General features: G+C 39.7%; 3 protein-coding genes across 5 annotated transcripts; 2 read left to right on the plus strand and 1 right to left on the minus strand.

The window, feature by feature from the left end:
* The first annotated feature begins 345 nt into the window (after nucleotides 1-345).
* On the plus strand, nucleotides 346-3,661 carry LOC123506377 (thioredoxin-related transmembrane protein 2 homolog). Its single transcript, XM_045258455.1, has 4 exons — nucleotides 346-784; nucleotides 2,127-2,307; nucleotides 2,395-2,578; nucleotides 2,942-3,661. The coding sequence occupies exons 1-4, from the start codon at nucleotides 638-640 to the stop codon at nucleotides 3,240-3,242; spliced, it is 813 nt and encodes a 270-aa protein (XP_045114390.1). The 5' UTR covers nucleotides 346-637; the 3' UTR covers nucleotides 3,243-3,661.
* Nucleotides 3,662-6,048: 2,387 nt separating this feature from the next.
* Nucleotides 6,049-18,105, minus strand: LOC123506373 (probable aminopeptidase NPEPL1). Of its 3 annotated transcripts, none has more exons than XM_045258446.1 (11): nucleotides 18,002-18,105; nucleotides 16,698-16,876; nucleotides 16,042-16,224; nucleotides 15,538-15,708; nucleotides 14,830-14,919; nucleotides 14,176-14,400; nucleotides 13,681-13,859; nucleotides 12,925-13,061; nucleotides 10,595-10,758; nucleotides 6,807-6,917; nucleotides 6,049-6,640 (listed from the first exon to the last, which is right to left on the minus strand). In XM_045258446.1, exons 2-11 carry the CDS (start codon nucleotides 16,845-16,847, stop codon nucleotides 6,485-6,487), a joined length of 1,566 nt encoding a protein of 521 aa, XP_045114381.1. In that variant the 5' UTR covers nucleotides 16,848-16,876; nucleotides 18,002-18,105; the 3' UTR covers nucleotides 6,049-6,484. The 3 variants fall into 3 exon arrangements, with proteins under 3 accessions (XP_045114381.1, XP_045114379.1, XP_045114382.1); XM_045258444.1 differs by lacking the exon at nucleotides 18,002-18,105 and adding an exon at nucleotides 17,944-17,959; XM_045258447.1 differs by lacking the exon at nucleotides 18,002-18,105 and adding an exon at nucleotides 17,788-17,809.
* Nucleotides 18,106-21,996: 3,891 nt separating this feature from the next.
* On the plus strand, nucleotides 21,997-23,168 carry LOC123506379. The gene is made up of 2 exons (XM_045258457.1): nucleotides 21,997-22,137; nucleotides 22,668-23,168. Exons 1-2 carry the CDS (start codon nucleotides 22,074-22,076, stop codon nucleotides 23,051-23,053), a joined length of 450 nt encoding a protein of 149 aa, XP_045114392.1. The 5' UTR covers nucleotides 21,997-22,073; the 3' UTR covers nucleotides 23,054-23,168.
* The last annotated feature ends 24 nt before the right edge of the window (nucleotides 23,169-23,192 follow it).

The following is a 23,192-nucleotide window of genomic DNA, read 5'->3' on the forward strand; positions in this document are numbered from 1 at the left end:
AGTGGTAGCAAGATGCGCAGCTGATATTATATTATAGGTCAAAGTTCGGTTCTGTATATAAAGATAAATAATTATTACTACTACGGTACCTAAGGTCGTTCCTGCTTGTGGAAAAATGGATAGCTAGCTTAAAAGTTTAATGGTTTTATAATAACATTGTAGGGTGATGGATGGTGTGAATTTCGTGTTCGTGTAAATGAATGAATTAGCATTCATACGAAAATAATGATTAAAACTATTTAACCATGGTTCTGCTTGCAAAAAAAAAAAATATGAAGCTAGAAGTTATAATACTAGAACCACAACGAAATTAATTCATCAGTAATAAAATAACGGCACGGAACACTAAAATAACTTGGGCATAGAACTTTTGTAACGGCGTCTTTTTAATGTTGCTCCTCTTTAACTAACATCCTCGCGATTTATTAGCACTTATCTGCTTTAGCAAGCCATCTACATTGTTTTTCTTCCACTGGGTTGTGTCATTTTCTCCATTCACTCATTAGAGGAAACCGAATATCGTCTGCTGGGAAGAGAGAGGCTGGGACAACATCCGCCAAGTGACAGCCTGAATACCAAGTGACTGTCACCCCTTTCTCTCTCCACTCTTCTGCTCCTCTCCACCCTCGCCTCCACCATGAAGGTCTTCGAGGACATAAAGATGCTCATCCACCCTTATCACTCTATTAATTTGGTGATGAGCTTGAGCTTCCTGATGGCGAGATATGTGCCCGGCCTCTGTGAGCTGATCTTCGCCCCTGCCCAGTGCGGGGAGCTGAGTATGGTGAGCGTGTCTGCTTCTTGGGGAAAGCAGTGAAAGTATGAAGATTACCATATATTGTTTGAGAAAAAAGGGAAATATAGTATAATACTTAAGTGATACTAACGTTTTTATTTGAGGATTAGGTTAGGTTAGGGTTTTTTTATTATTATTATTATTCTTTAATTCATTGATGTTTCGTCTATTGTGCGCCTCAGTTTGAATGGAAATTGTCATATTTTGCAAACTAATGATTTGTGTCTGGAAGTCAGTGGATTAATGCTTCTTTCCATAACCACATCAAATTCAACAAAATCCAAAATTTGTCATTAATAAGCCAGGATGTGTACATGTTAGTATCACTGTTTTTGTTACTTTAAGCTTGTATTGGCTTATACTATAGGCAATGTGACTAAAATATAGCATAAGTGATATAAGAATGATCATAACTTGCATTCCTATCCCTAAGCTTGAGTGCATCAAATTTTTATTTTTTTATTTATTTATGTTTTTTTTTTTTCTATGTAGGAGAGAGGGCCAGCCAAGGGCAAAAATTATATATATATAAAAAAAAAAAAAGCCTACTTGGCTGCTGGTTCTCTAGAAGAAAAAAAGCTTTGTCTAAAATTAGGGAACAAATGTCTTGATACCTCCCTCTTAAAAGAAGACAAGTCGTAGGAAGGTAGAAATACAGGAGGCAGGGAGTTCCAAAGTTTACCAATGAAAGGTATGAATGATTCAGAGTACTGGTTAACTCTTGCATTAGAGGGTTGGACAGAATAGGGATGAGAGGAAGAAGAAAGCCTTGTGCAGCAAGGCTGCAGGAGGGGAGGCATGCAGTTAGTATGATCAATAGAGCAATTAGCATGAAAATAGCGATAAAAGATAGAAAGAGATGCAGCATTTCAGCAGTGAGAAAGAGGCTGAAGACAGTCAGTCAGAGGAGGGGAGTTGAGATGAAAAGCTATTGATTCCACCCTATCTAATAAATGTGTCAGTGGAATCCCCCTAAACATATAAAGAGTACTCCATACAAGGAGTTACATCTAGTCAGAAACTTTTTATTTAAAGATGCTTGGTTCTGACCTTACTAATGACCAAACCAGATTACACAGCATGGTTAATAAGATTTTTTTAGGAAAATTTTAGGAAAGTATCGGCAGGGCCTCAAACTTGCGTCTCCAAAATCACTACTATATCTAAAAACTGACCACTGTAGTTGTAATCATAGGAATTGAAAATGACATCATTGTACTCTAGTCTAGAAGCCTTCCCATTTCAGGATGACATTCCATAGGGAGGCTGTGACCAGTGTTATTATGTTAAAAGTCAAAGGAAATTACTAATATGACAATTATTTCTTCAGTGGGAGTCTGAGGTGCTGTTCTTCATGCTGGTGATCATCATGTTTCGCACACGCAAAAGTGGGAGCCGCACCATGATAGCGTACATCTCCGTGTTCAACATGTATGCCAAGCTGTGCAATGTGGTGCTGTGGTTCAGCAGTGATGCTGTGTATGGCATCATTTACATCATCATTGCTATTGGTAAGATTATTACTCTTAGAACTTTTAAGATGAACTTGCATCACATGGCCACCTTGCAGATACTAAAGATGCATTTTCTTGTTTCAGTTCACTTCTTGGTGGTGGGTGAACCAGTGTACAGTGGGCCAGAGAAGGTTATCTATTTCCAAGGCAAGGCATTTGATGATGAGATGGCCAATGACCCCCAGACTGTGTGGTTTATCACTTTCTTCACTGCCTGGAGCCCAGCATGCTCCAGCCTTGCACCAATCTTTGCAAAACTTTCTGCTGAGTAAGTTGCTTATTTCATATTGAATCAGCATCTTTTACTTTTTCCAAATCAGATCAAAAGTAATCTATTTTGAATAGTATGCATAATTTTCAGAAGAAAATTAGTGTACTGCATAGAGAGGCATTATGTCCCATTATATCAGTTTCACCAATGATTTTGTGACATAAAATAAATGGTGAAAAATAATTCCTTCCAATGGGAGATATCTGACTGATTGCCAAGTATGCGTACTGCTGTCACATTTCATGTTTTGTTAAAAGTTAAAGAGGAACATACCAAGGGGACTAGGGATCCGTTCTCTGTTTTTGCTGCTTCCTAATGCCTCAGACACAAAGATAAAGCTATTGCTTTTCCCACTAACAGGTACAGTCTTGATAATCTCAAGTTTGGCAAGATTGATGTTGGACGTTACCCAGATGCGGCCAAACATTACCACATCAATGACACCACCTTCTCCCTCCAGCTTCCCACCATATCACTGTTCAGGGAAGGCAAGGAGGTGGAGAGACGCCCTTGTTTGGATGCACAAGCTAAATTCAGAAAGTTCTACTTTACAGAAGACAACATTAAGGCAGCATTTGACATGAACAACATTCATATGGAGTGCAATAAAATTCTGGAATCAAAGAAAGGCAAGAAAGAAATCCATGCAAAATCTGAGTAATGCTGGGACATGTGAAAAGTTTGTACATATTTTAGTTGTTAAGAAAATTGAAGAATATGAGAATTTCTTTTAAAGGCTATAATCTTAAGCTCGTGGCCAAAAACTTTAGTACATTTGACTCACTATCTCTGGAAAAAACATGTTTTACCATTGAAATTTGGTTGTGAAATATAAAAGCCACATATGAAGTTTTTCCTTTTGCACATAAATATAAAACTATGAGCACTTTTTGCATACTTCACTAGTGCTCCTTGTGGTATGTTTGTTATCCTCATGTTGTGTGACTGACTTAAAATAAATTTGTTTGTGCATGTCGGAGGAAGAAATGGAAAAAAAATTGTACAGATAGTGTTAAGTTTTTTTTATAAACCAATTTGTTGAAATATTAAAAAAATGTGTTGGGTGACAGTTGTTTTGAAGCATATGTATTATTTACCTGACATTGCAAATTACTAATACTCTCTGTATCTCAGGTGAGTGACTCTGGTACAATACCAGGCCCTCCTGAAGAGAATGAATTTAATTGACTCAGTTATTTCTTAGGGAGAGGAGCAGTCCCCTCTCATAATCCCAGCAGAGATATAAAAGTGAGATGTTAATTGTCTAGCACAAGAATTCTGTTACATTATCTTAGTGTTTTCACAACATAATTACTCCACAGTTGCAGGATACACTTGATACTTTAAATATCTTACATTTTCAAATCTGTTAATTTTACTTATTCAGTGCAAACAGTTGCATATTGGCATGCTGCCGATACACAGATAAAAGGAGTGTTCCAAAAGGCAGTGGAGCATCCGTCAGCCAGCACTGATTATTTGATGCACTGCAGATTGGCAGCAACAGAGTAACAACACAACATTTAAGTAAAGATTCATAGGCACAGTTTGAGCGGTAAATAATGTCATATAATCAATGCATCACAGCAGAAGCAAAAACTGGCAAATATGGCTGCTATTAAACTACAAAATTCATTTGAAAATAAGAACAAATTAAAAAGAAATCCTGGGAGTCAGATGTAGAGCATGGTATATATTTCCAAAATAGAAAGCATTTCCTTATATTGTAGAGTATTTCCCTTAATTCATTCAATATCTTAACAGATCACTTCAAACTGTGTTGCATCACATGACAATATAATATCGATCTCTGTGACAATGCCATATCTTTCCAGGATTTAATCCGAGGTTAAACTGACTAAATGGACTTTCATATATATATCTGGACATTAATAAAAGAAAAAAGAACTCAATTGATTTTTATGAATGCCTGGACATCAATACGGTAAATCACTGATAACATGTCAACTTGTTAAGTAATCAATAAAATACATGTCATATATATATATATATATATATATATATATATATATATATATATATATATATATATATATATAATTAAAATGATTAAAATGAGTACATGAGTAATCTACATAAAACATACATCAAAATTAACCAGAGCATATGGAAATTTTCCAGTTTTGTTCATAAAAATGGTCATTAAAGTAACTGAATGTTACTTTGCTGTTAACAGTACTAAAGGCACCTGTTGGATGAGGTACATTACTATGACATGAACTGTATAATGATTGATATGTCATTTCATGGATGATGCACATCCTTATTACCGAGATGAACATCCCAGCATTCTTCACATAATACTGCAACTGACTACACAAAGGAATGGCAAACAAGTTCCTGAAGTACACATGTGTATGAAATATTACACATTATCTCTTTTCCAGTCTCTGGTAGTATACATAAGTATTAAACTTTGTAGCAGCTTTCCTCCAATCTTTGTAAAATGGCACAGTAAATACGTATTCAAGGTTGTACTGTTTGATAATATACATGAATACTGAAACACAGCCCAGTAGCTCAGTGGTTAGAGTGCTGGCTTCACAAGCCAGAGGACCGTGGTTCGATTCCCTGGCCGGGTGGAGATATTTGGGTGTGTCTCCTTTCACGTGTAGCCCCTATTCACCTAGCAGTGAGTAGGTACGGGATGTAAATCGAGGAGTTGTGACCTTGTTGTCCCGGTGTGTGGTGTGTGCCTGGTCTCAGGCCTATCCGAAGATCGGAAATAATGAGCTCTGAGCTCATTCCGTAGGGTAACGTCTGGCTGTCTCGGTAGAGACTGCAGTAGATCAAACAGTGAAACTCCTTCTGCCTTGGAAACTAAAAGTTTTCGTTGATACATATTCCGATATCTTCTGTTGTGCTCTAGCCATCCCTGAACTCTTCCTGTATTAGGTCAAAGGATATTTTGGCAAACTAAGTACTGACAGGAATCCATAAGTGCATCAGCTTATCATTCATGAGATAAGCAAGATAAATGCCCTAACATGAGTAGTGTAACCACCACTTATTTGCATCACTTCATGACTTGGCTCAAGACCCCAGAGGTTCCAGTTTTGAACCCTTGACCAGATGGACAGAATTTGGACTGTCCTCTTTCACTCTGCAACCCATACTCACTTTGCAAGGAATACATAGACATCAACAATATCTTGAACAGTACCTTCAAATACTGCACCACCACTCTGGCAGCTCTCAACACTCATGATACCTAATTCATCAACTTGTGAATTCTTGGCACTAATATTAACTTGTTCGGAATCCAGATTACTATTAAAACATTAATCATCATTTCTCAAGAAACTATTTTGAAGAACCCTTTGTCACCACACTTCATTCAAATATAGGAAAGTACACAAACATCATCACACAAAGAGAAATACTAAAACCAGCAGGTGAGTGGAGAAAACCAACCCAGGTAGGAACAGTTCACACTGATATTCCTATTTTTTTTTTTTTTTATCTTTATTTCAAACTACTGTGATCTCTTCATAATGAATAATCTGCAAAAATCTTCTAAGAAAAATAAACTAATTAATAAAAATAAATAAAGGAAAGAAATTACAACCCTGTATCTTGTAATGAAAGGAAGCTGCCAAACATTCCTGACAATTCTGACAGTCTTATCTAGTGATGTCCAGCACAATGAGTAAGGGACTAACATTCCTTCAAACATTTAAGTAGCAGACCTTTTATCATGTCTAATGCTAGAATGGAAGGATCCTTGTGTACAGTTTTGATTCTGATGAATTACATAACTGTGACCCTGTTTAAAGTAATTGATGGTTAAAAAAAAGTAAATGGATGCTAAGTTAAGATTATTGTCACCAAATATTAGAGAATATTAAAGGATATGAGCAAACATTAGAAAGCAATGCTGAATTATGATAATCTCATCTTCTTGGAGGCCTTACAATTCTCTTCACATCCACCATTCTCTGACAAAATAGGAGCCAAGTTCTTCAGCAGCCTGTTTTTTGAATGATGTCCAAACAATACTGGCAGGAGACCAACACCATACCCTGTTGCTCGCTCACCCTGGCAGAGAAAACAAGGAGCATTAGCTAAACATGAGAAATCATTTCAACCACATTTAAATTTACATATTTGTGAGGATGAGAGTGAGAAATGGCTTTTCATTAATTTCCTTGAATATATTTTATAGTGAGCAAGTGGAAACTTTCAACACACTTCTACAACTCACACAGTGTACTGGGTAAGCCATGTCAACGTGAATCCAACTTCCAGGGAAGTCAAAGCCAAGGTGGGCAGCAATAAAAAGACCAGCACAGGAAGCAGTAGCATTTAAACGATCCTGAAAGGAAGCAACTGTTTAATCACTACCTAAAAAAAGAGGAACAATTAAAGGAATTAATAAATCAGTTAAGCTCTAAAACAAGAGGATAGGCTGAAAAGTTCACAGGCTGATTCAGGAGTTATGCCACACCAATGAAACTTGGTATGCATTAAATTCAACATTTTTTTATACTAACAGCATTGTTTCTTCTCAAATCAACTGACATTGACTGAATGATTCAAGACTTTGAAAAGTAAAACCAGATACATTTTGTGAATATGGATAAAATTTGACACAATGGTGTTATCAAATATCAGCAGAAAAGGGGTTAACTCCATGGAATATTCATGTCGACATGGTTGCTACATTAGGGAATGATGCTCCAGCTTTATCAGTTGTGCAAAAGTGGGCAGCTGAATTTAAGAGGGATACAGAGAGCCTTGAAGATTACCTAAGCTCCAGACATCCTGCCACATCAATCACTCTAGAAAACATCAATCATGTTCACCACATGGTGATACATGACAGACATTTAACTGTTAATCAGATAGTTAATATCTTAACCATCTCCCATGAATGAGTAGAGGATATTCTGCACAAAGAACTTCACATGTCAAGGTTTCCGCTTGGTGGGTGTCATGCTATTTGATATCTTATCAAAAGAACACCAAGTTGGTCATGTCAGAAAAACTTGGCACTTTTTTTAAGCAGATCCAGCCAGTATCCTTGAAAATTTCCTCACCCAACATGAGTGCTGGGTCCACTACTTTGAACCAGAGACCAAACAGCGGTCAATGCGGTGGAAACACCCCTCTTCTCCCTCTCTAAAGAGGGCAAAGGTGGTGTTGTCGGCAGGGGAGGTAATGGCCACTGTCTTCAGGGATGCAAAGGGCATTGTGCTCATTGATTATCCTCAGAAAGGACTAACTATCAACAGAGAATACTACACAAACTTGCTGAGGGAACTGTAAAAGAATATCATGTCAAAACAGTCGGGAAAACAGATGAAGAGGGTCCTGTTTCACCAGGAAAATGTACCATCTCACAAATCGGTGGCTGTAATGGCTGCTGTGCATGACTGTAGCTTTGAGATCATTGATCACCTCCCATTTTCCTGCAATTTAACACCATCTGACTATTTTCTATTCCAAAATATGAAAAATGCTTGGCTGAGAAGCAATACTACACTAATAATGAGGTCACATCTGCTTTCGAGGACTGCTTTGGTGATCAGGATGAGAGCTTCTATACCACAGCAATCCAAACGCTGCAACACTGGCGGGAGAAGTGTGTGGACCGAAGAGGAAGACTATGCTGAATAATAAACAACTTATGGTTTTTTGCAACCAATGCATCATTGTGAGCCTAAGAACTTTTCAGCCCACCCTTGTAATTAACCAAAGCTCCATAAACAGAAGTAGCCGACACAAGAGCATCTCAAGTGTGAGCAGACAGACAGACAGACAGACAGACAGACAGACACACACACACACACACACACACACACACACACACACACACACACACACACACACACACACACACACACACACACACACACACACACCAACCTTGGAGCAGAGAAGAGAGAGAGGGGATCTGATACAAGTTTATAAATTGATTAACGGAATGGATGAAGTGGATAATGAGAAACTGATCCTGAGAGAAGAATATGACTTTAGAAGCACAAGATCGCATAGTAAGAAACTAAGGAAGGGACGATGTCTGAGAGATGTTAAAAAATTTAGTTTCCCGCAAAGATGTGTTGAGACTTGGAACAGTTTGAGTGAGGAAGTGGTATCAGCAAAGAGTGTACATAGTTTTAAAGAAAAATTGGATAAGTGTAGATATGGAGACGGGACCACACGAGCATAAAGCCCAGGCCCTGTAAAACTACAATTAGGTAAATACACACACACACACACACACACTTTTAAAGTAAAATTGGATAAGTGTAGATATGGAGACGGGGCCACACGAGCATAAAGCCCAGGCCCTGTAAAACTACAACTAGGTAAATACAACTAGGTAAATACACACACACACACACACACACACACACACACACACACACACACACACACACACACACACACACACACACACACACACACATGAGTAAATGATAAACTAGCAAAATGGATGGAAAATTACTTAGTGGGAAGAGAAATGAGAACAGTGGTGAGAGGAAGGAAGTCCGAGTGGAAGAAGGTAACCAGTGGAGTTCCACAAGGGTCAGTGCTTGGTCCCATCATGTTTTTGATTTATGTTAATGATATGCCAGTAGGAATTGACAGTTACATGAACATGTTTGCGGACGATACTAAAATTATGAGGAGAGTAAAGAATGTGGAAGATTGTAACAAGTTACAGGAAGATCTTGATAAAATATATGAGTGGAGTAAGGAGTGGCAGATGGAATTTAATATAGACAAGACCCATGTTATGAAAATGGGAAGAAGTAGATACAGACCAAACTGGGATTACAGGCTGGGTGATGAGAAAATTAAAGAGACCAATGAGGAGAAAGACTTAGGAGTAACCGTGCAAAACACTTTGTCACCGGAGAAACACATTAACAAGATTTTTTGGAAAACATATAACATGCTTCAAAATATTGGCCTTGCATTCCACTACCTAGATGAAGGAATGATGAAGAAGATATTATGTACCTTAATAAGACCCCAGTTAGAATATGCAGCTTGTGTCTGGTCACGCATATGAAGAAAAATGTGAAGAAGGTAGAAAGGGTACAGAGGCTGGCAACAAGGATGGTACCAGGACTCAGGGAGTTAGACTATGAGGAAAGACTGAGGAAGCTGGGGCTGACCACATTAGAAGAGAGAAGAACAAGAGGAGACATGATAACTATGTATAAATTGGTGAACAAGATTGACATACTGGACAGAGAGTTGATAAAGGTGACCACAAGTAATCATCTCCGAGGACATGGAAAAAAGCTAATAAAAGACATCTGTCTAAATGACGTGAGAAAATACAGTTTCCCACACCGTAGCATTGATAAGTGGAATAAACTGAGCACTGATGTCGTTAACGTGGTGTGTGTCAATCAGATGAAAGAGAGATATGACAGGAATGGACAAGGAGACAGGACACAGAGAGCTTAGCTCGAGCCCTGTAATACACAAAGACACACACACACACACACGTGTGCTTAGAGCGCTGGCTTCACACGCCAGAGGATCGGGGTTCGATTCCCCGGCCGGGTGGAGATATTAACTGGATAAATGGAAGCATGGAAACAGAACACTATGAGCCCTGTTCAAACCCTGTACAATACAACTAGGTAAATACACACTGTGTAGTGTAGTGGTTAGCACACTCAGCTCACAACCAAGAAGTCCCAGGCACGACAAAGGCATGTGTGTGAGCCTCTTAATGTGTAGCCCCTGTTCACCTACCAGCAAGCAGCTACGGGATGCAATTTGAGGAGTTGTGGCTTCATTGTCCCAGTATGTGGAGTGAGGTGTGGTCTCAATCCTACCTGAAGATCGGTCTATAAGCTTTGAGCTCGCTCCATAATGGGAAAGGCTGGCTGGGTGACCAGCAGGCAACTGTGGATACACACATGCACGCACACACGCACGTATACACGCGCGCGCGCACGCACGCACACACGCACACACACACACACACACACACACACACACACACACACACACACTCAAACTTACAGCAACAGAGTTCTTCATATCAGCCACAGCAGAAGCAAATTCAGCAAAGTGAAGCTCAGGGGTGAATGGGAGTGGATGAAGCAAATCCCCTGAAACTACTCCAGCTGACACTGCTGCATCTTCCCAATCTTGGCTGTTAGTTAGCACAGCACCATGGAACTTTCCTAAAAGTTATTCAATTTAACTGGTTAGTTATCTGCACATACAGGGCCACACTATCTGCTTAATCTGACATCATATTCTAACATGGCCTTCGGGTACAAATATAAACTCATTAATATACTGCGGAGTTTCTTTAAATATATCTGCAACATTGCACTTGATCACAAATCCTGTTCTACATATGTCATACAACTTTAGACAGAAAACACACTTAACCTCTTCAACACAAGGATGCATGATTCGCTTATACTAGGATAGGTACCAATAAACCCTGCAAATTTTTTTATGGAACCAATATTATGATTTGTTTACCATAAAAGTTAACTACTTTCAGCCTTTTTCTGTTGTTTGTGTACTGATTCCGGTAGAGAGTGGGAAGCCTTAAGATCCTTATTTAAGGAGCCACCATAAAAATCCTTATACTCTGCACTTTCGAATGCCTAATAATTGTATTGTTATTTTTAGAGTATGGAATATTTGTTGTGGGGGTAATGAGAAACACAAATAGGAAATACATATAGTAGTAGTGATGTCATGAAGGGTATGAATAAGGGCGTAGGCATGGTTTTGGTCTCTATTGCCAGCTTGGACTCGCACGGAGGTAGAACAGCCTGAGTTTGTCTTGTCTCCCCTTGTCTGTGCGTGGCTGTCTGGAGACACCCAGGAGGAGAAACAGAGAAGGAGAGAGAGACGAGTGATGAGGGAGACGCCAGGTGGAGGCTCCCCGCAGGTTGTCTGTTGAGCACATAAGGTTCCCCTAGCCCCCACGTAGGCTGTGTGTTAGGTTAGATAGGGTAGTGATAGAAGTGCTCGAATGAGAACTGGTGCTCATTGTGTGCCTGTTTTCTTTGGTTGTAAGGGCACTGCCAACGCTAGAGAGAGAGAGTGAAAGCATTTTTGTTACTTTTCATCCTTAAAATTTATATTTTTCATTACCCCGTTAGTTTTGACTTGTCCCAGGGAAGATAAAAAGGGTAAACAATCTGTACCTGGTACTTGGAACCAGTACACTGGCACCAAGGACCAGTACAGGGGTGGCAGCAATCAGTAAAACCAGTACATTTGTTACCTTCAGAAAATTGACAAGAGCAGCCAAACTATACAATTTTTTTCTCTAAAATTTGCCTGGGGTTTATTCCATAAAATATACATACTCATGTGAACCATCACTTTACTAACATGATCCAGAGAGAGAGAGAGAGAGAGAGAGAGAGAGAGAGAGAGAGAGAGAGAGAGAGAGAGAGAGAGAGAGAGAGAGAGAGAGAGAGAGAGAGAGAGAGAGAGAGAGAGAGAGAGAGAGAGAGAGAGAGAGAGAGAGAGAGAGAGAGAGAAGGGTCACTGAGTCTGGTATCCTCCCCATCAACCCCCAACCCAGATACAGCTGTTATCTATTGCCTGGAATGAAGCAGTCAATGAAGGTACTTAAGATGATGATGATATTCCTTCATTAATATTGTATGTACTGATAAAGGATAATATAAAACACATATCCTCATTTTATGCATATGTTTCTCATATGCATGAGTATGACAATATAGGACTTATCATGATGTGGTTATCATAAATAGAGCTACTTTCAGCCATTTTCTGCTGTTTGCCATCTTCAGAAAATTGCTGAGAGCTGCCAAACTATAATTTTTTTTTCCTCTAAAATTTGCCTTGGTTTACTTCACAATATACGTACCTAGTAGGAAAAATCACTTACAATTATCATTCTCATTTCCACAGAATTTTATATATATATATATATATATATATATATAGAGAGAGAGAGAGAGAGAGAGAGAGAGAGAGAGAGAGAGAGAGAGAGAGAGAGAGAGAGAGAGAGAGAGAGAGAGAGAGAGAGAGAGAGAGAGAGAGAGAGAGAGAGAGAGAGAGAGAGAGAGAGAGAGAGAGAGAGAGAGAGAGAGAGAGAGAGAGAGAGAGAGAGAGAGAGAGAGAGAGAGAGAGAGAGCTGCCTCTAGGTCCGGTATCTCCCATCACAACACACAGCACTGGGGCTATTATCTACATGTATTGCCCGGAATGAAGAGGTCAAGGAAGGTATTTAAGATGACTATTTGTATTCCTTCATGTAAGTAATAGGTAAAAGACAATAAACAAAACATATCCTCTTCTCATGCATATGTTTAGAGGATGATCTCAATGACTGCATAACAAAAGCTTACCTGTGGCTGTGCCCTGAGCCCCTGTGAGGGTTGCCATGTCCAGAACTGTGGAGCAGTGCAGCTCTTTGGCAGCGTAAGCAACGCCATCACTCAGCACCAAGCGACCCTCAGCATCAGTGTTGTTAATTTCCACAGTCCTATTAAAAAAGGAAGAAGAAGAAGAAGAAGAAGAAGAAGAAGAAGAAGAAGAAGAAGAAGAAGAAGAAGAAGAAGAAGAAGAAGAAGAAGAAGAAGAAGAAGAAGAAGAAGAAGAAGAAGAAGAAGAAGAAGAAGAAGAAGAAGAAGAAGAAGAAGAAGAAGAAGAAGAAGAAGAAGAAGAAGAAGAAGAAGAAGAAGAAGAAGAAGAAGAAGAAGAAGAAGAAGAAGAAGAAGAAGAAGAAGAAGAAGAAGAAGAAGAAGAAGAAGAAGAAGAAGAAGAAGAAGAAGAAGAAGAAGAAGAAGAAGAAGAAGAAGAAGAAGAGAGAGAGAGAAGAGAGAGAGAAGAAGAAGAAGAAGAAGAAGAAGAAGAGAGAGAGAGAGAGAGAGAGAGAGAGAGAGAGAGAGAGAGAGAGAGATCAGCAATTAATAAAGCAAAATCATTTCCACTGTTAATGTGACACTTGACTACAATAACAAATGAATAAATAATTTGAAGAAATATAAAAAGAGAAATAAAATGTATATTTATGTCACTTTAGTATCTTCTTTGCTCACTAGACAGATAAAAGCTCAGAACAATAAATCACTACAACATAGTATCAGAAAAGACTAAATCACCTTCCTGAGTAGAGTGTGTGAATGTCATCAGGCTTCGTAGCAGTTGGCCCAACAGCATTTTCAGCTAAACAGAATATGGCATGTAAGTTTTGGATGAATCCAGACTGCACAGCCACACAGAATGCCCCAAGTATGCCAGCTGCACCTCCACAATCTCTCTTCATCCCTGGCATGCTGGTCTATAGGAAGGAGAGAAAGACTCAGTATGAGTAAAGCTACATCAAGGCGACGTTTATTTATTTATTTATTTTATTTATTTTTTATTTATTTTTTTTTTTTTTATACGCGAAGGCCTATAGCACCTGTAGGCTCACTTGAAGATTGTGTAAGAAGCGCTGTTCAGCTGGCAGTAGTTTTCTTTACTTATCTAAATCCACAGTCACTAATTCTGTTGTCTAAATTTTCACCTTATTACACATTTTCTCAATTATTCTTGCATACTTGAAACTATACAGTTCACATAACCTCCAAGCACCATACTTGAAGTGTACTTACCTTAGTTTTGATGCTGAGTCCACCAGTGTCATACACAATGCCCTTGCCAACCCAGGCTATGCTGTCAGTGGCTCCAGATGGCATGTGGGAGAGCACCACCAGAGCTGGAGGGTGGATGGCTGCTTTACCAACACCATAGATGCCACCAAAACCCTTGGCTGCCAGATCCTCTCCCCGTATGATCATTGGCTTTATGTCTAACATTTGGGCAACTTTGTGCACTTCCTGTAAATAAAACACTCCTGTATAACAAAAATACAGTCAACTAGGTATGCTGCACAAAAGCATAGGTAGGTTGTCTAGAAACTGCAATACTAACCAACCTTACTTGAGGTGTCTGGAAAATTAACAAAATTTCTCAAATAGCCTTAATGCAATAGAAAGCTTGGGCAGTGCACAGAACATCCAATTTACGAGAGTAAAGATAATAACATAAAAAAACAAAAATTACAGCATTTATATACACTTACTGACAAGGATGAGATCCACCATAAAGAAAGGTTGCCTGAACAGTTGCAACCACTTTGGATTTTTACAAAGCAGATGAAATACGTATATTGTAGTATTGTTCTACCTCAACAGTAAATCAAGCTGTGCCCTTACCACAGAGGAGCTCTCACAAGAGTACAAAAGTTAGTACTGCACTGGCCTCACCTCAATGAAAGCATCAGTGTGCATCTCATTGGCAGGAGTGTCAACAATCCTGGCAGCAAGGCGGACACTAAACACAGCATCCTCAAGCAACTGAAACAGAAAAATGATCATATGTTGCTAAAGGTCTCCTGTTTATTTATCAATTTCTTATGGTCTTGGCCTATAGTACCAGTGGGCAAATATATTCATTATTTGTTTTTAATTGCTTAGGATTGCCGTGGTACAGTGGAACCATGCGTGCTTTGGGGCCCGAGGGATCTCCAAGCGCACGGGTTCAAATCCTGTCCACAGTCCAAGTGTAGGTTGGGCTTCCTCATTCGGGGCAATGGTTTCCTAGTGGGTGGGCTTTGAGATAGGAGGTACCCCAAAAAATATCCCCTTTAGCCCAGAAACTTCTGTGAAAAATCCACATGGTATAAATAAAAAAAAAAAATTAAAAAAAGATGACACCTTTTATATTTGTGAAGGCTTCTGCTTGTAATGACAATTTTTTTTTACTGGCATCTCTCTTGTGCTCCCTGATACAGTTGTCATTGAAACTGATAGGAAGCATGTGTGTATTATAGTTCAGCTACTTATGCATAAGACTTCTTCAGTTCAAAGTTTACAGTTTGTGAATTTCAATATTTCAGATATATATAATCCCAAAGCAATGACATCTAAGGGACATGTGATAGTTCAGGTTCGTGACCATTACCATTTTCTTACCTTGATGTCTTCCTGCGTGAGAGGAGCATCTCCCTTCCCGACCAGCAGCACTTCTACCGTCACTGTGTGCTCTGTGGAAGAACCTCCAGAGGCTGTTTTTCGGGAGTAGGTGGGGTAGGCGCGTGCCACCCCACAGGCACTGGCATACACATCATTTCTCTCACACACCAGCTGTTACAGGGCAAAACATTAATACACTGCATTCTCTGATTTCAATAAATAATGTTACAGTAATCAGAGACGAAACATCCAATGTTTTCATTCACATTATATTCTAACAGTGATGACTTCCAACAGAGAGAGAGAGAGAGAGAGAGAGAGAGAGAGAGAGAGAGAGAGAGAGAGAGAGAGAGAGAGAGAGAGAGAGAGAGAGAGAGAGAGAGAGATATAACACAATCTACTCTCACATCATGTTCTGGATGTGATAAATATAAACATCAGTCAATACAATAGTAACCTCCAAGTCACTAAGATGCATTCATATACCAATAACTTCTTACTCACCACAATGCACTCGTCACCGCCAGTTGAGTGGGTCTTGACAAGCTTGGTAACAGCATGGGTCCTGGACGGGGTGTTGTGACGGGAACACTTGATGGGCAGAGCAGCCACTGTGGCCAGATTCAGGTAGAGTGAGCAATAATCTGTCGGGGAAGGCTGCAGACTGTTGACGGCAAGATTCCAGGCCTGATAAAGAAAAGTTTTGATATGTCATGTGGTAGTGATATGGGAAAGTTACAAGGAAATGAACAAATATGGAGAAAATGCATGTCTGATGGGGAATAATTCTAATAATAAATGTCTAATAATAAATGATTGAAAGTCATATGGAAAATCATAAATCTAAAGCCAATGAATAGGTGAAAATTTCAATACCTAAGCAGAAATAACAAACTATTTAAACATATTTGGAATCGATGCATGCTAGATAAAATATGTTTGTGGATACATAGAAAGAACACCTACATAATCCTACATTAAGCTTATTCGTATTTAGTAAAGCATGACAGCTCTTGCAATACATTTTCATCACTACTCATAAAAAAAAAATACATGAATAAAACATCAACATGTCAGCATCCTCAGAACATTTCACATAGTAAAAGCTCAAGATAACACAAGCTCCTCTGCAATCCTCCTAGGTGAAGATCAAGACTTACTTCCTCATCCACCCTGGGCTGGAGTCTTGGAGCCACATCAGAGAATGACAAGCCAGTCAGGTGCCCCAGCTGCCCTACAATCAGCACCGGAGACTTCCTGGGGTCTACGGTGCTCAAGGACCCTCGGAACTGTAGCTTAGGACTCCCCATCCTGGCACAGCACACACTATGCTCACCAGCTGTCAGGGAAGCAAACTATTAGTGAAACTTTACATGGATTGCAAAATTATACTGTCGGATGCACACACAGCATTAAAAAAATCACAGAATGAGTTACAAATACATTGATCGTATTGCATGAAAAGGTACAAACTGAGATACCAGATTACTGTGGAATACTAAAGAATTGTGACTTTAAAGGAAGAAGTTAAGGAATTTTGTGCAATAATATATGATTCTGTTTGACCATTTTCTGTTTCAGCTGGAGGATGATTGACATTCCAAGATATTTCAGCTAATAAACTCTGTGACAAATGGGAGTTTAGATTTACAACATAATAACAAACAGTCATGTATTCTGACACTTCACTTAACTTAGGCACAATCCAGTATTACTTAGAAGACCATCCAAAGATAATGCCTTCTAGGTCTTGATTTTGAAAAGCTTATCTCTATCATCAGGTTCTTAATGCACAATCCTTGTTAAACATGATCAAGAATTGCAAAAACCTTAATATTTTACATTAGAACCTGTAAAACCCTGAAGAAAGGAATGACTAAAAATTAATGACCCCACAGTGCAAATTGATGATTCATGATACATTCAAGTTTAAAACAATCAATCACTAACTTTGAAGTGATGTACCCAACCTTCATCAAACCATTTCCATCAAAACTTGAGGAAATACTAAGGACAACATTAACATAAGAATTTTCGTCCTAAAGTCTGATTTGATATGATTAAGATTAGTTGTGGCTGGATTAACACTAAATGAATTCAGTTCATTTACTAAATTTTTTTTTTTTCTTCTTCACTCTACCGAACACAACTTGAAGGAAAGGAAATATTCATATCTTGGAAGTCACTCTGAAAATTTGTGAGCTAAGGTTATTGTAACGATCCCCAAAACTCCATCAGTCTGAGGGTTACCAGTGTCTAAGATAAGATCCTCCAGTACTGAGAAAGCCGTCCCAGGATTTAAGTGCAGGCGAGATAATGTATTCTCACCCCCTCGCCGGCAGGGGCACCACGTATTTTCTTTAGAACTTCCCTTACTAAACTCCAACCGGATATTGCTCAACTTACAATGCTAGTCAATGGAAAGTAGTGAGTAGATGCACCAAGAGCAGGGCTCAATTCCTACCTGGTGAAGAGCAAGACCGTGAAATAACACCGCTAATAATTAAGGGTCCTATGAGGGGCTACAAGTGGATCTGTCATAGCTGGTCTTTCTCCTGGGACGGTAGTGGTATTTCCTTTTCTTTTCTTTTTTTTTTTTTTCCTACATTTTATATTAACTAAACCTAAACTAACCACTCAGTTATAATATATAAGAGGCTTTACTATTATTTATCTCCATTCGGTTTGAAGTTAATGGAGACGATAGCAGTACTTCTTTAATTTTCCTGAATATTGTACCAACTTAACTTCACCTAATCACTCATAAACAAAGCACCAAAGTCTGCATTAATATGTATTCATGTTCAGTATACAGTTTCAGGTAAGTTTATTCAATCTATGTACTTTACTGGTATCGCATAATGTCTTTGAAAATTGACGGTCGTACTGTTTATAATAATGCAAACACTAAAAAATAATAATAATAATATTTATAATAATAAAAAAAAACACGTTTATGAAACACTGTACTTCTAAAAATATTGTATGAATAAAACAGGTGAGATGAATGGAATCACTGTGTTTCTAGGGAAGTCAAGAAATTTTCGCGGTCATGATAGAAGGTTGCAAGGTTGCAGTTTCATCAGGGGCGTGCACTTCTGCCCCGCTGCTGTCAAGGTCCCGTTACCAAGTTACCAACCCGCCAGCATTCAATATTCCAACGTATCCCGGTATCTCACCAGCGTCCCAGTAACTGAGTAACATGTTCACGCCCCAGTATCTTTCTCCAGCATCTACGTATTCCTCAAGTGTCATTTAGCTTCTAAAGAATCTAAACAATCTACGAATATAAGATATAATATGATCTCAATTTTCCACAATATTTCAGCGTCCCATCCTATTATCCCATCAGTGCCGCACTGTTTCTGTTAATAATCAAACAATCCATTATTTTCAGTATCTCAATCTTGCCCATCGCAGTGATAGATTGATTGATTGATACATTTATTGTTGCATTAATTATGAAATACAACAAAGGAGGAAGATGGACCTTGCCACCCACCCCTGGACAAAGATTTAAGGAGTATCAAAAATATAAGAATAAATAGCGGTAGCTTGCTAGTTCTACCAGAAGATGCTGGAGGGTTTTCAAGAACGCGTTTATTCTGGAGATACCGTGACATGTAATCTACTTCATCAACGAAAACAATAATAATAATTTTAAAAAATGAGATTTCAAATCACATTTATGTGTTTTGAAAATATTCTCCAGAATAAAGAATTGCATAATAAAACTAAACAAGTAGATAAATAAAACAATGAAAATATGACTCCCATGAAAAGAACCCGTGTTTTCATCCCTGTAACCATACTAACAACAATGAATAATCACAAAACTACACTAAGCAGGTAAAGCTTACGAGAAACTGAGGGAAACCATCGTAATGACCTGCAGGCAGAGTACAGGCCCAGAACACTAACCGCACCGCATAGCCTCGGCAGTGGCATTGGGCTTTCATTGCCTCTGGGATTTGGTGACGGCTATTTACTTGTAACAGTGGGACACCAGCCTCTGCAGGCCTGCACATCATTCACAGTACTAAATGATAATATAGCTGGCAAATTTCTAAGTCATGAACCCAAGTGGAAGGGTGCGTGCGTATGAGAATATATGGAATGAAAATGGTATACATATATATATATATATATATATATATATATATATATATATATATATATATATATATATATATATATATATATATATATATATGTGTGTGTGTGTGTGTGTGTGTGTGTGTGTGTGTAATTCACCTCGGTCGTCTGCTGGTCATCCAGCCAGTCTTCCCCATTACGGAGCGAGCTCAGAGCTCATAGACCGATCTTCGGGTAGGACTCAGACCACAACACACTCCACACACCGGGAAAGCGAGGCCACAACCCCTCGAGTTACATCCCGTACCTATTTACTGTTAGGTGAACAAGGGCTACACATTAAGAGGCTTGCCCATTTGCTTCGCCGCTTTACGGGACTCGAACCCGGACCCTCTCGATTGTGATTCGAGCGTGCTAACCACTACACTACGCGGTGTGTGTGTGTGTGTGTGTGTGTGTGTGTGTGTGTGTGTTTCACTGTTTTGATCTGCTGCAGTGCGTGTGTTTTGTTGAAGTCTACAGCGGTGACAGCGTTGTTTAGCTTGTAATACATACTGTGATTTCTCTAGCAATCTTGCGATGTTTCGAGATATTCCATTCTTTCTTATTTCTTCTTTCTCTTCTGTGAGAAAGAATATATATATATATATATATATATATATATATATATATATATATATATATATATATATATATATATATATATATATATATATATATATATATATATATATATATATATATATATATATATATATATATATATATATATATATATATGTGTGTGTGTGTGTGTGTGTGTGTGTGTGTGTGTGTGTGTGTGTGTGTGTGTGTGTGTATAATCTGCTTGCCAAGCTGAATTCGATTATCCTTCCCTGACCAACATTCGAATAACAAACATATCATTTACAAAATATAAAAAAAAAAAAAAAAAAAATTGGATGAAGTAAGAGATAAACAGCTGCAGACTAAATAAAGCCCTACTATATATAGCTAATATCTAACTAAAAATCAGCAAAGTTATCAAGCAAATAAACAGAGCATAAGGACAACCCACCACCATCAACCGAGAGCAAGGTAAGAAGTCATTTGTATATAGGCCATAGTGATTAATGTTCCTCCACGGTTTCTCTCTTAGTCTGTGGAGGGCGTATCTTGTATTGCATGATGCCTATTCTTTATGGACGGAAGGAATGGAGGGATGCATATTTCAGCTTTAGTTTTCGTTGTCAGGTTTTACTGGCTGCCGCAAAGAGCCTCGTCTTGTAAGTACCACAACTTGTTTTTTTCTTCGTCTCGCACCCTTTCTTATGATTTTTGACACTGAATGCTTATGATCTTTCTTGGGAGATTATTTCTGTATTCTAGTTCTAATGTCCCATAATCCATCATATCTCAATCAATGTTTAGTTTCTTACTTATTATCATTGCGATTTCGGTTTCTTATAGCTTATCCCGGCAGCAGTGTGTGTGTGTGTGTGTGTGTGTGTGTGTGTGTGTGTGTGTGTGTGTGTGTGTGTGTGTGATAATAATAATAATACAGTAATAAACGGTTGATTAAAATTGCAGTATATACATACTGAAAATTTATATAGGGGATAGGGAAGGCTTAAGATTGGTACACTAGCCTAATGGTTTATTGCTCTCACCATTGTGGGGATCGCACTGAGGTGGTATCGGTCCGTGCGTGGTGCCCTTAGGACCATTATCTTGTTCTGCTGCCTTGTGGCACGCACCGAGCGTGGTGCGTCAGAGGGGAGCAGGTGGCGTATAGGTGGGTGACGCGGAAGGTCTCTACGTTTCTCTAGGGTCACTCTCTGTCCGGCAGACTATTTGGGCAGACTCAAGGTGGTTAGGACTTCGTCGTAATTTGTGTAGAGAGGGCCGAGGATAACCATGCACTCCCTCTTTTGCACATTCTGTAGCTGCTGCTGTTGAGTGGAGCTGAGAGAGGACCAAGCTGGGGGTGGGGGCATTCATGAGTTTGGGGAGGATGAAGGTGAGGTACACCCTCTTCAACTCGTCTATTGGTGTGTGTGTGTGTGTGTGTGTGTGTGTGTGTAGGTCTTTCACTGCTTATAAGAAGGGAACGGACCATGGGTGTCACCAAGCACTGCTCGGCTTGGGTTGCTTGTTATATATAAAGTCGTGTGGGGTATTGTAAGCAACGAATCCCGCATGAGAGCCCTCTGAAGGCCTCTTAGTGGAATGACATCTAACTTTCATTTCTCGTCTGATCCTTAGAAGTAGGCCCGCTCCTATTCGTGTTCTATAACACACACACACACACACACACACACACACACAGGCGACATTTATGGGGTGGAAGGGTTACGGGGCGTATACTTAAGTACTGTTACATCCGCTGTGTCAGTAGTGTGCAGGGTGGGGAGGGGAGGGGCAGGCTGCTAGGTTTCTCAAACAACAGTCACCACCCAGCCATGGCATCTGCCGCACTTCTGCTGCTCCTGCTGTTCCTATTGGTGTTTTTGCTGCTGTTATCCGGTAAGTGTCATGACAGTACCGCTAGTGGGGCTGGGATGTGCCGCGGGGACAATGGGATTCTCCCTCTTCTGCCTGATGTGCATTAGTGTCCTTATCACGTTGGAGTAGGATTTTAGTTAAAATTTCCAAGGCAACAGGGAGTGGCGGCAGAATGAAGGGGAAAGTGAGAGCCCAGGAGCGGCGAACCCACTATGCGCAGTGAGGCGGTGAGGCTCCAGGAGCGCTTCAGCCACTTTCTCCCCGCCAGCCACGCTTTTACTCCTTCCGTGTACAGCATTGCTATATCAGTCCCCTCATGCACGCTGCCGTGTATCTAGTGTTGACTGTGTTATCAACTAAACCTAAAAAAAGACAAACAGGTACTTAAATATCGAGCGCGCGCGCGCACACACACACACACACACACACACACACACACTAACAGTCTATTCAATAAAGCAACAGAGTAGCATATTAATCTTATAAATCAGTTAGTTTTACTAAACACCACGAAAACATAAGGATTAATTTTTTTTCATAACTCCCTACAGCTGACAGTGTGAGGGGCGGTGTGGCAGTCACCGGGGACTTGGCGGTGGAATCCTTCACAGGTGGCGCGCCAGCAGCCCCCTCTCACGTTAAGACGCTGCTAGACGTCCCTGAGGCTGGTGTTGTACAGGGCAACACAAGCGGTGGTTTGTTTCTACGCCTCTCGTGGCAAGCAAGTGGCGGAAGGAGTGCTGGGGCCAAGCGATATTGGCACCGCACCTTGACGCCCCCGCAAGCACGGTTTGGTTCCTTTGAGGCGTGGCTGGATGCTTTCATGTACACACTCAAACGTGACACGATATTCAACGTGGCAAAAATAGGTGGTCTCATCCTGCTGTATTATTTTGCCCCCGAGGTGTTCACCTGGGTTAGCGGCACCCTGGGATGAACACAATGCCTCTCACCTTTCAGAACGACAGGTGTTAGCTTATCCTTCTACTTCTTCCTGTGTGTGTGTGTGTGTGTGTGTGTGTGTGTGTGTGTGTGTGTGTGTGTGTGTGTGTGTGTGTGTAAAATAATAATAAGAA

This window comes from Portunus trituberculatus, chromosome 19 (genome assembly GCF_017591435.1).
Source record: "Portunus trituberculatus isolate SZX2019 chromosome 19, ASM1759143v1, whole genome shotgun sequence".
NCBI lineage: Eukaryota > Metazoa > Arthropoda > Malacostraca > Decapoda > Portunidae > Portunus > Portunus trituberculatus.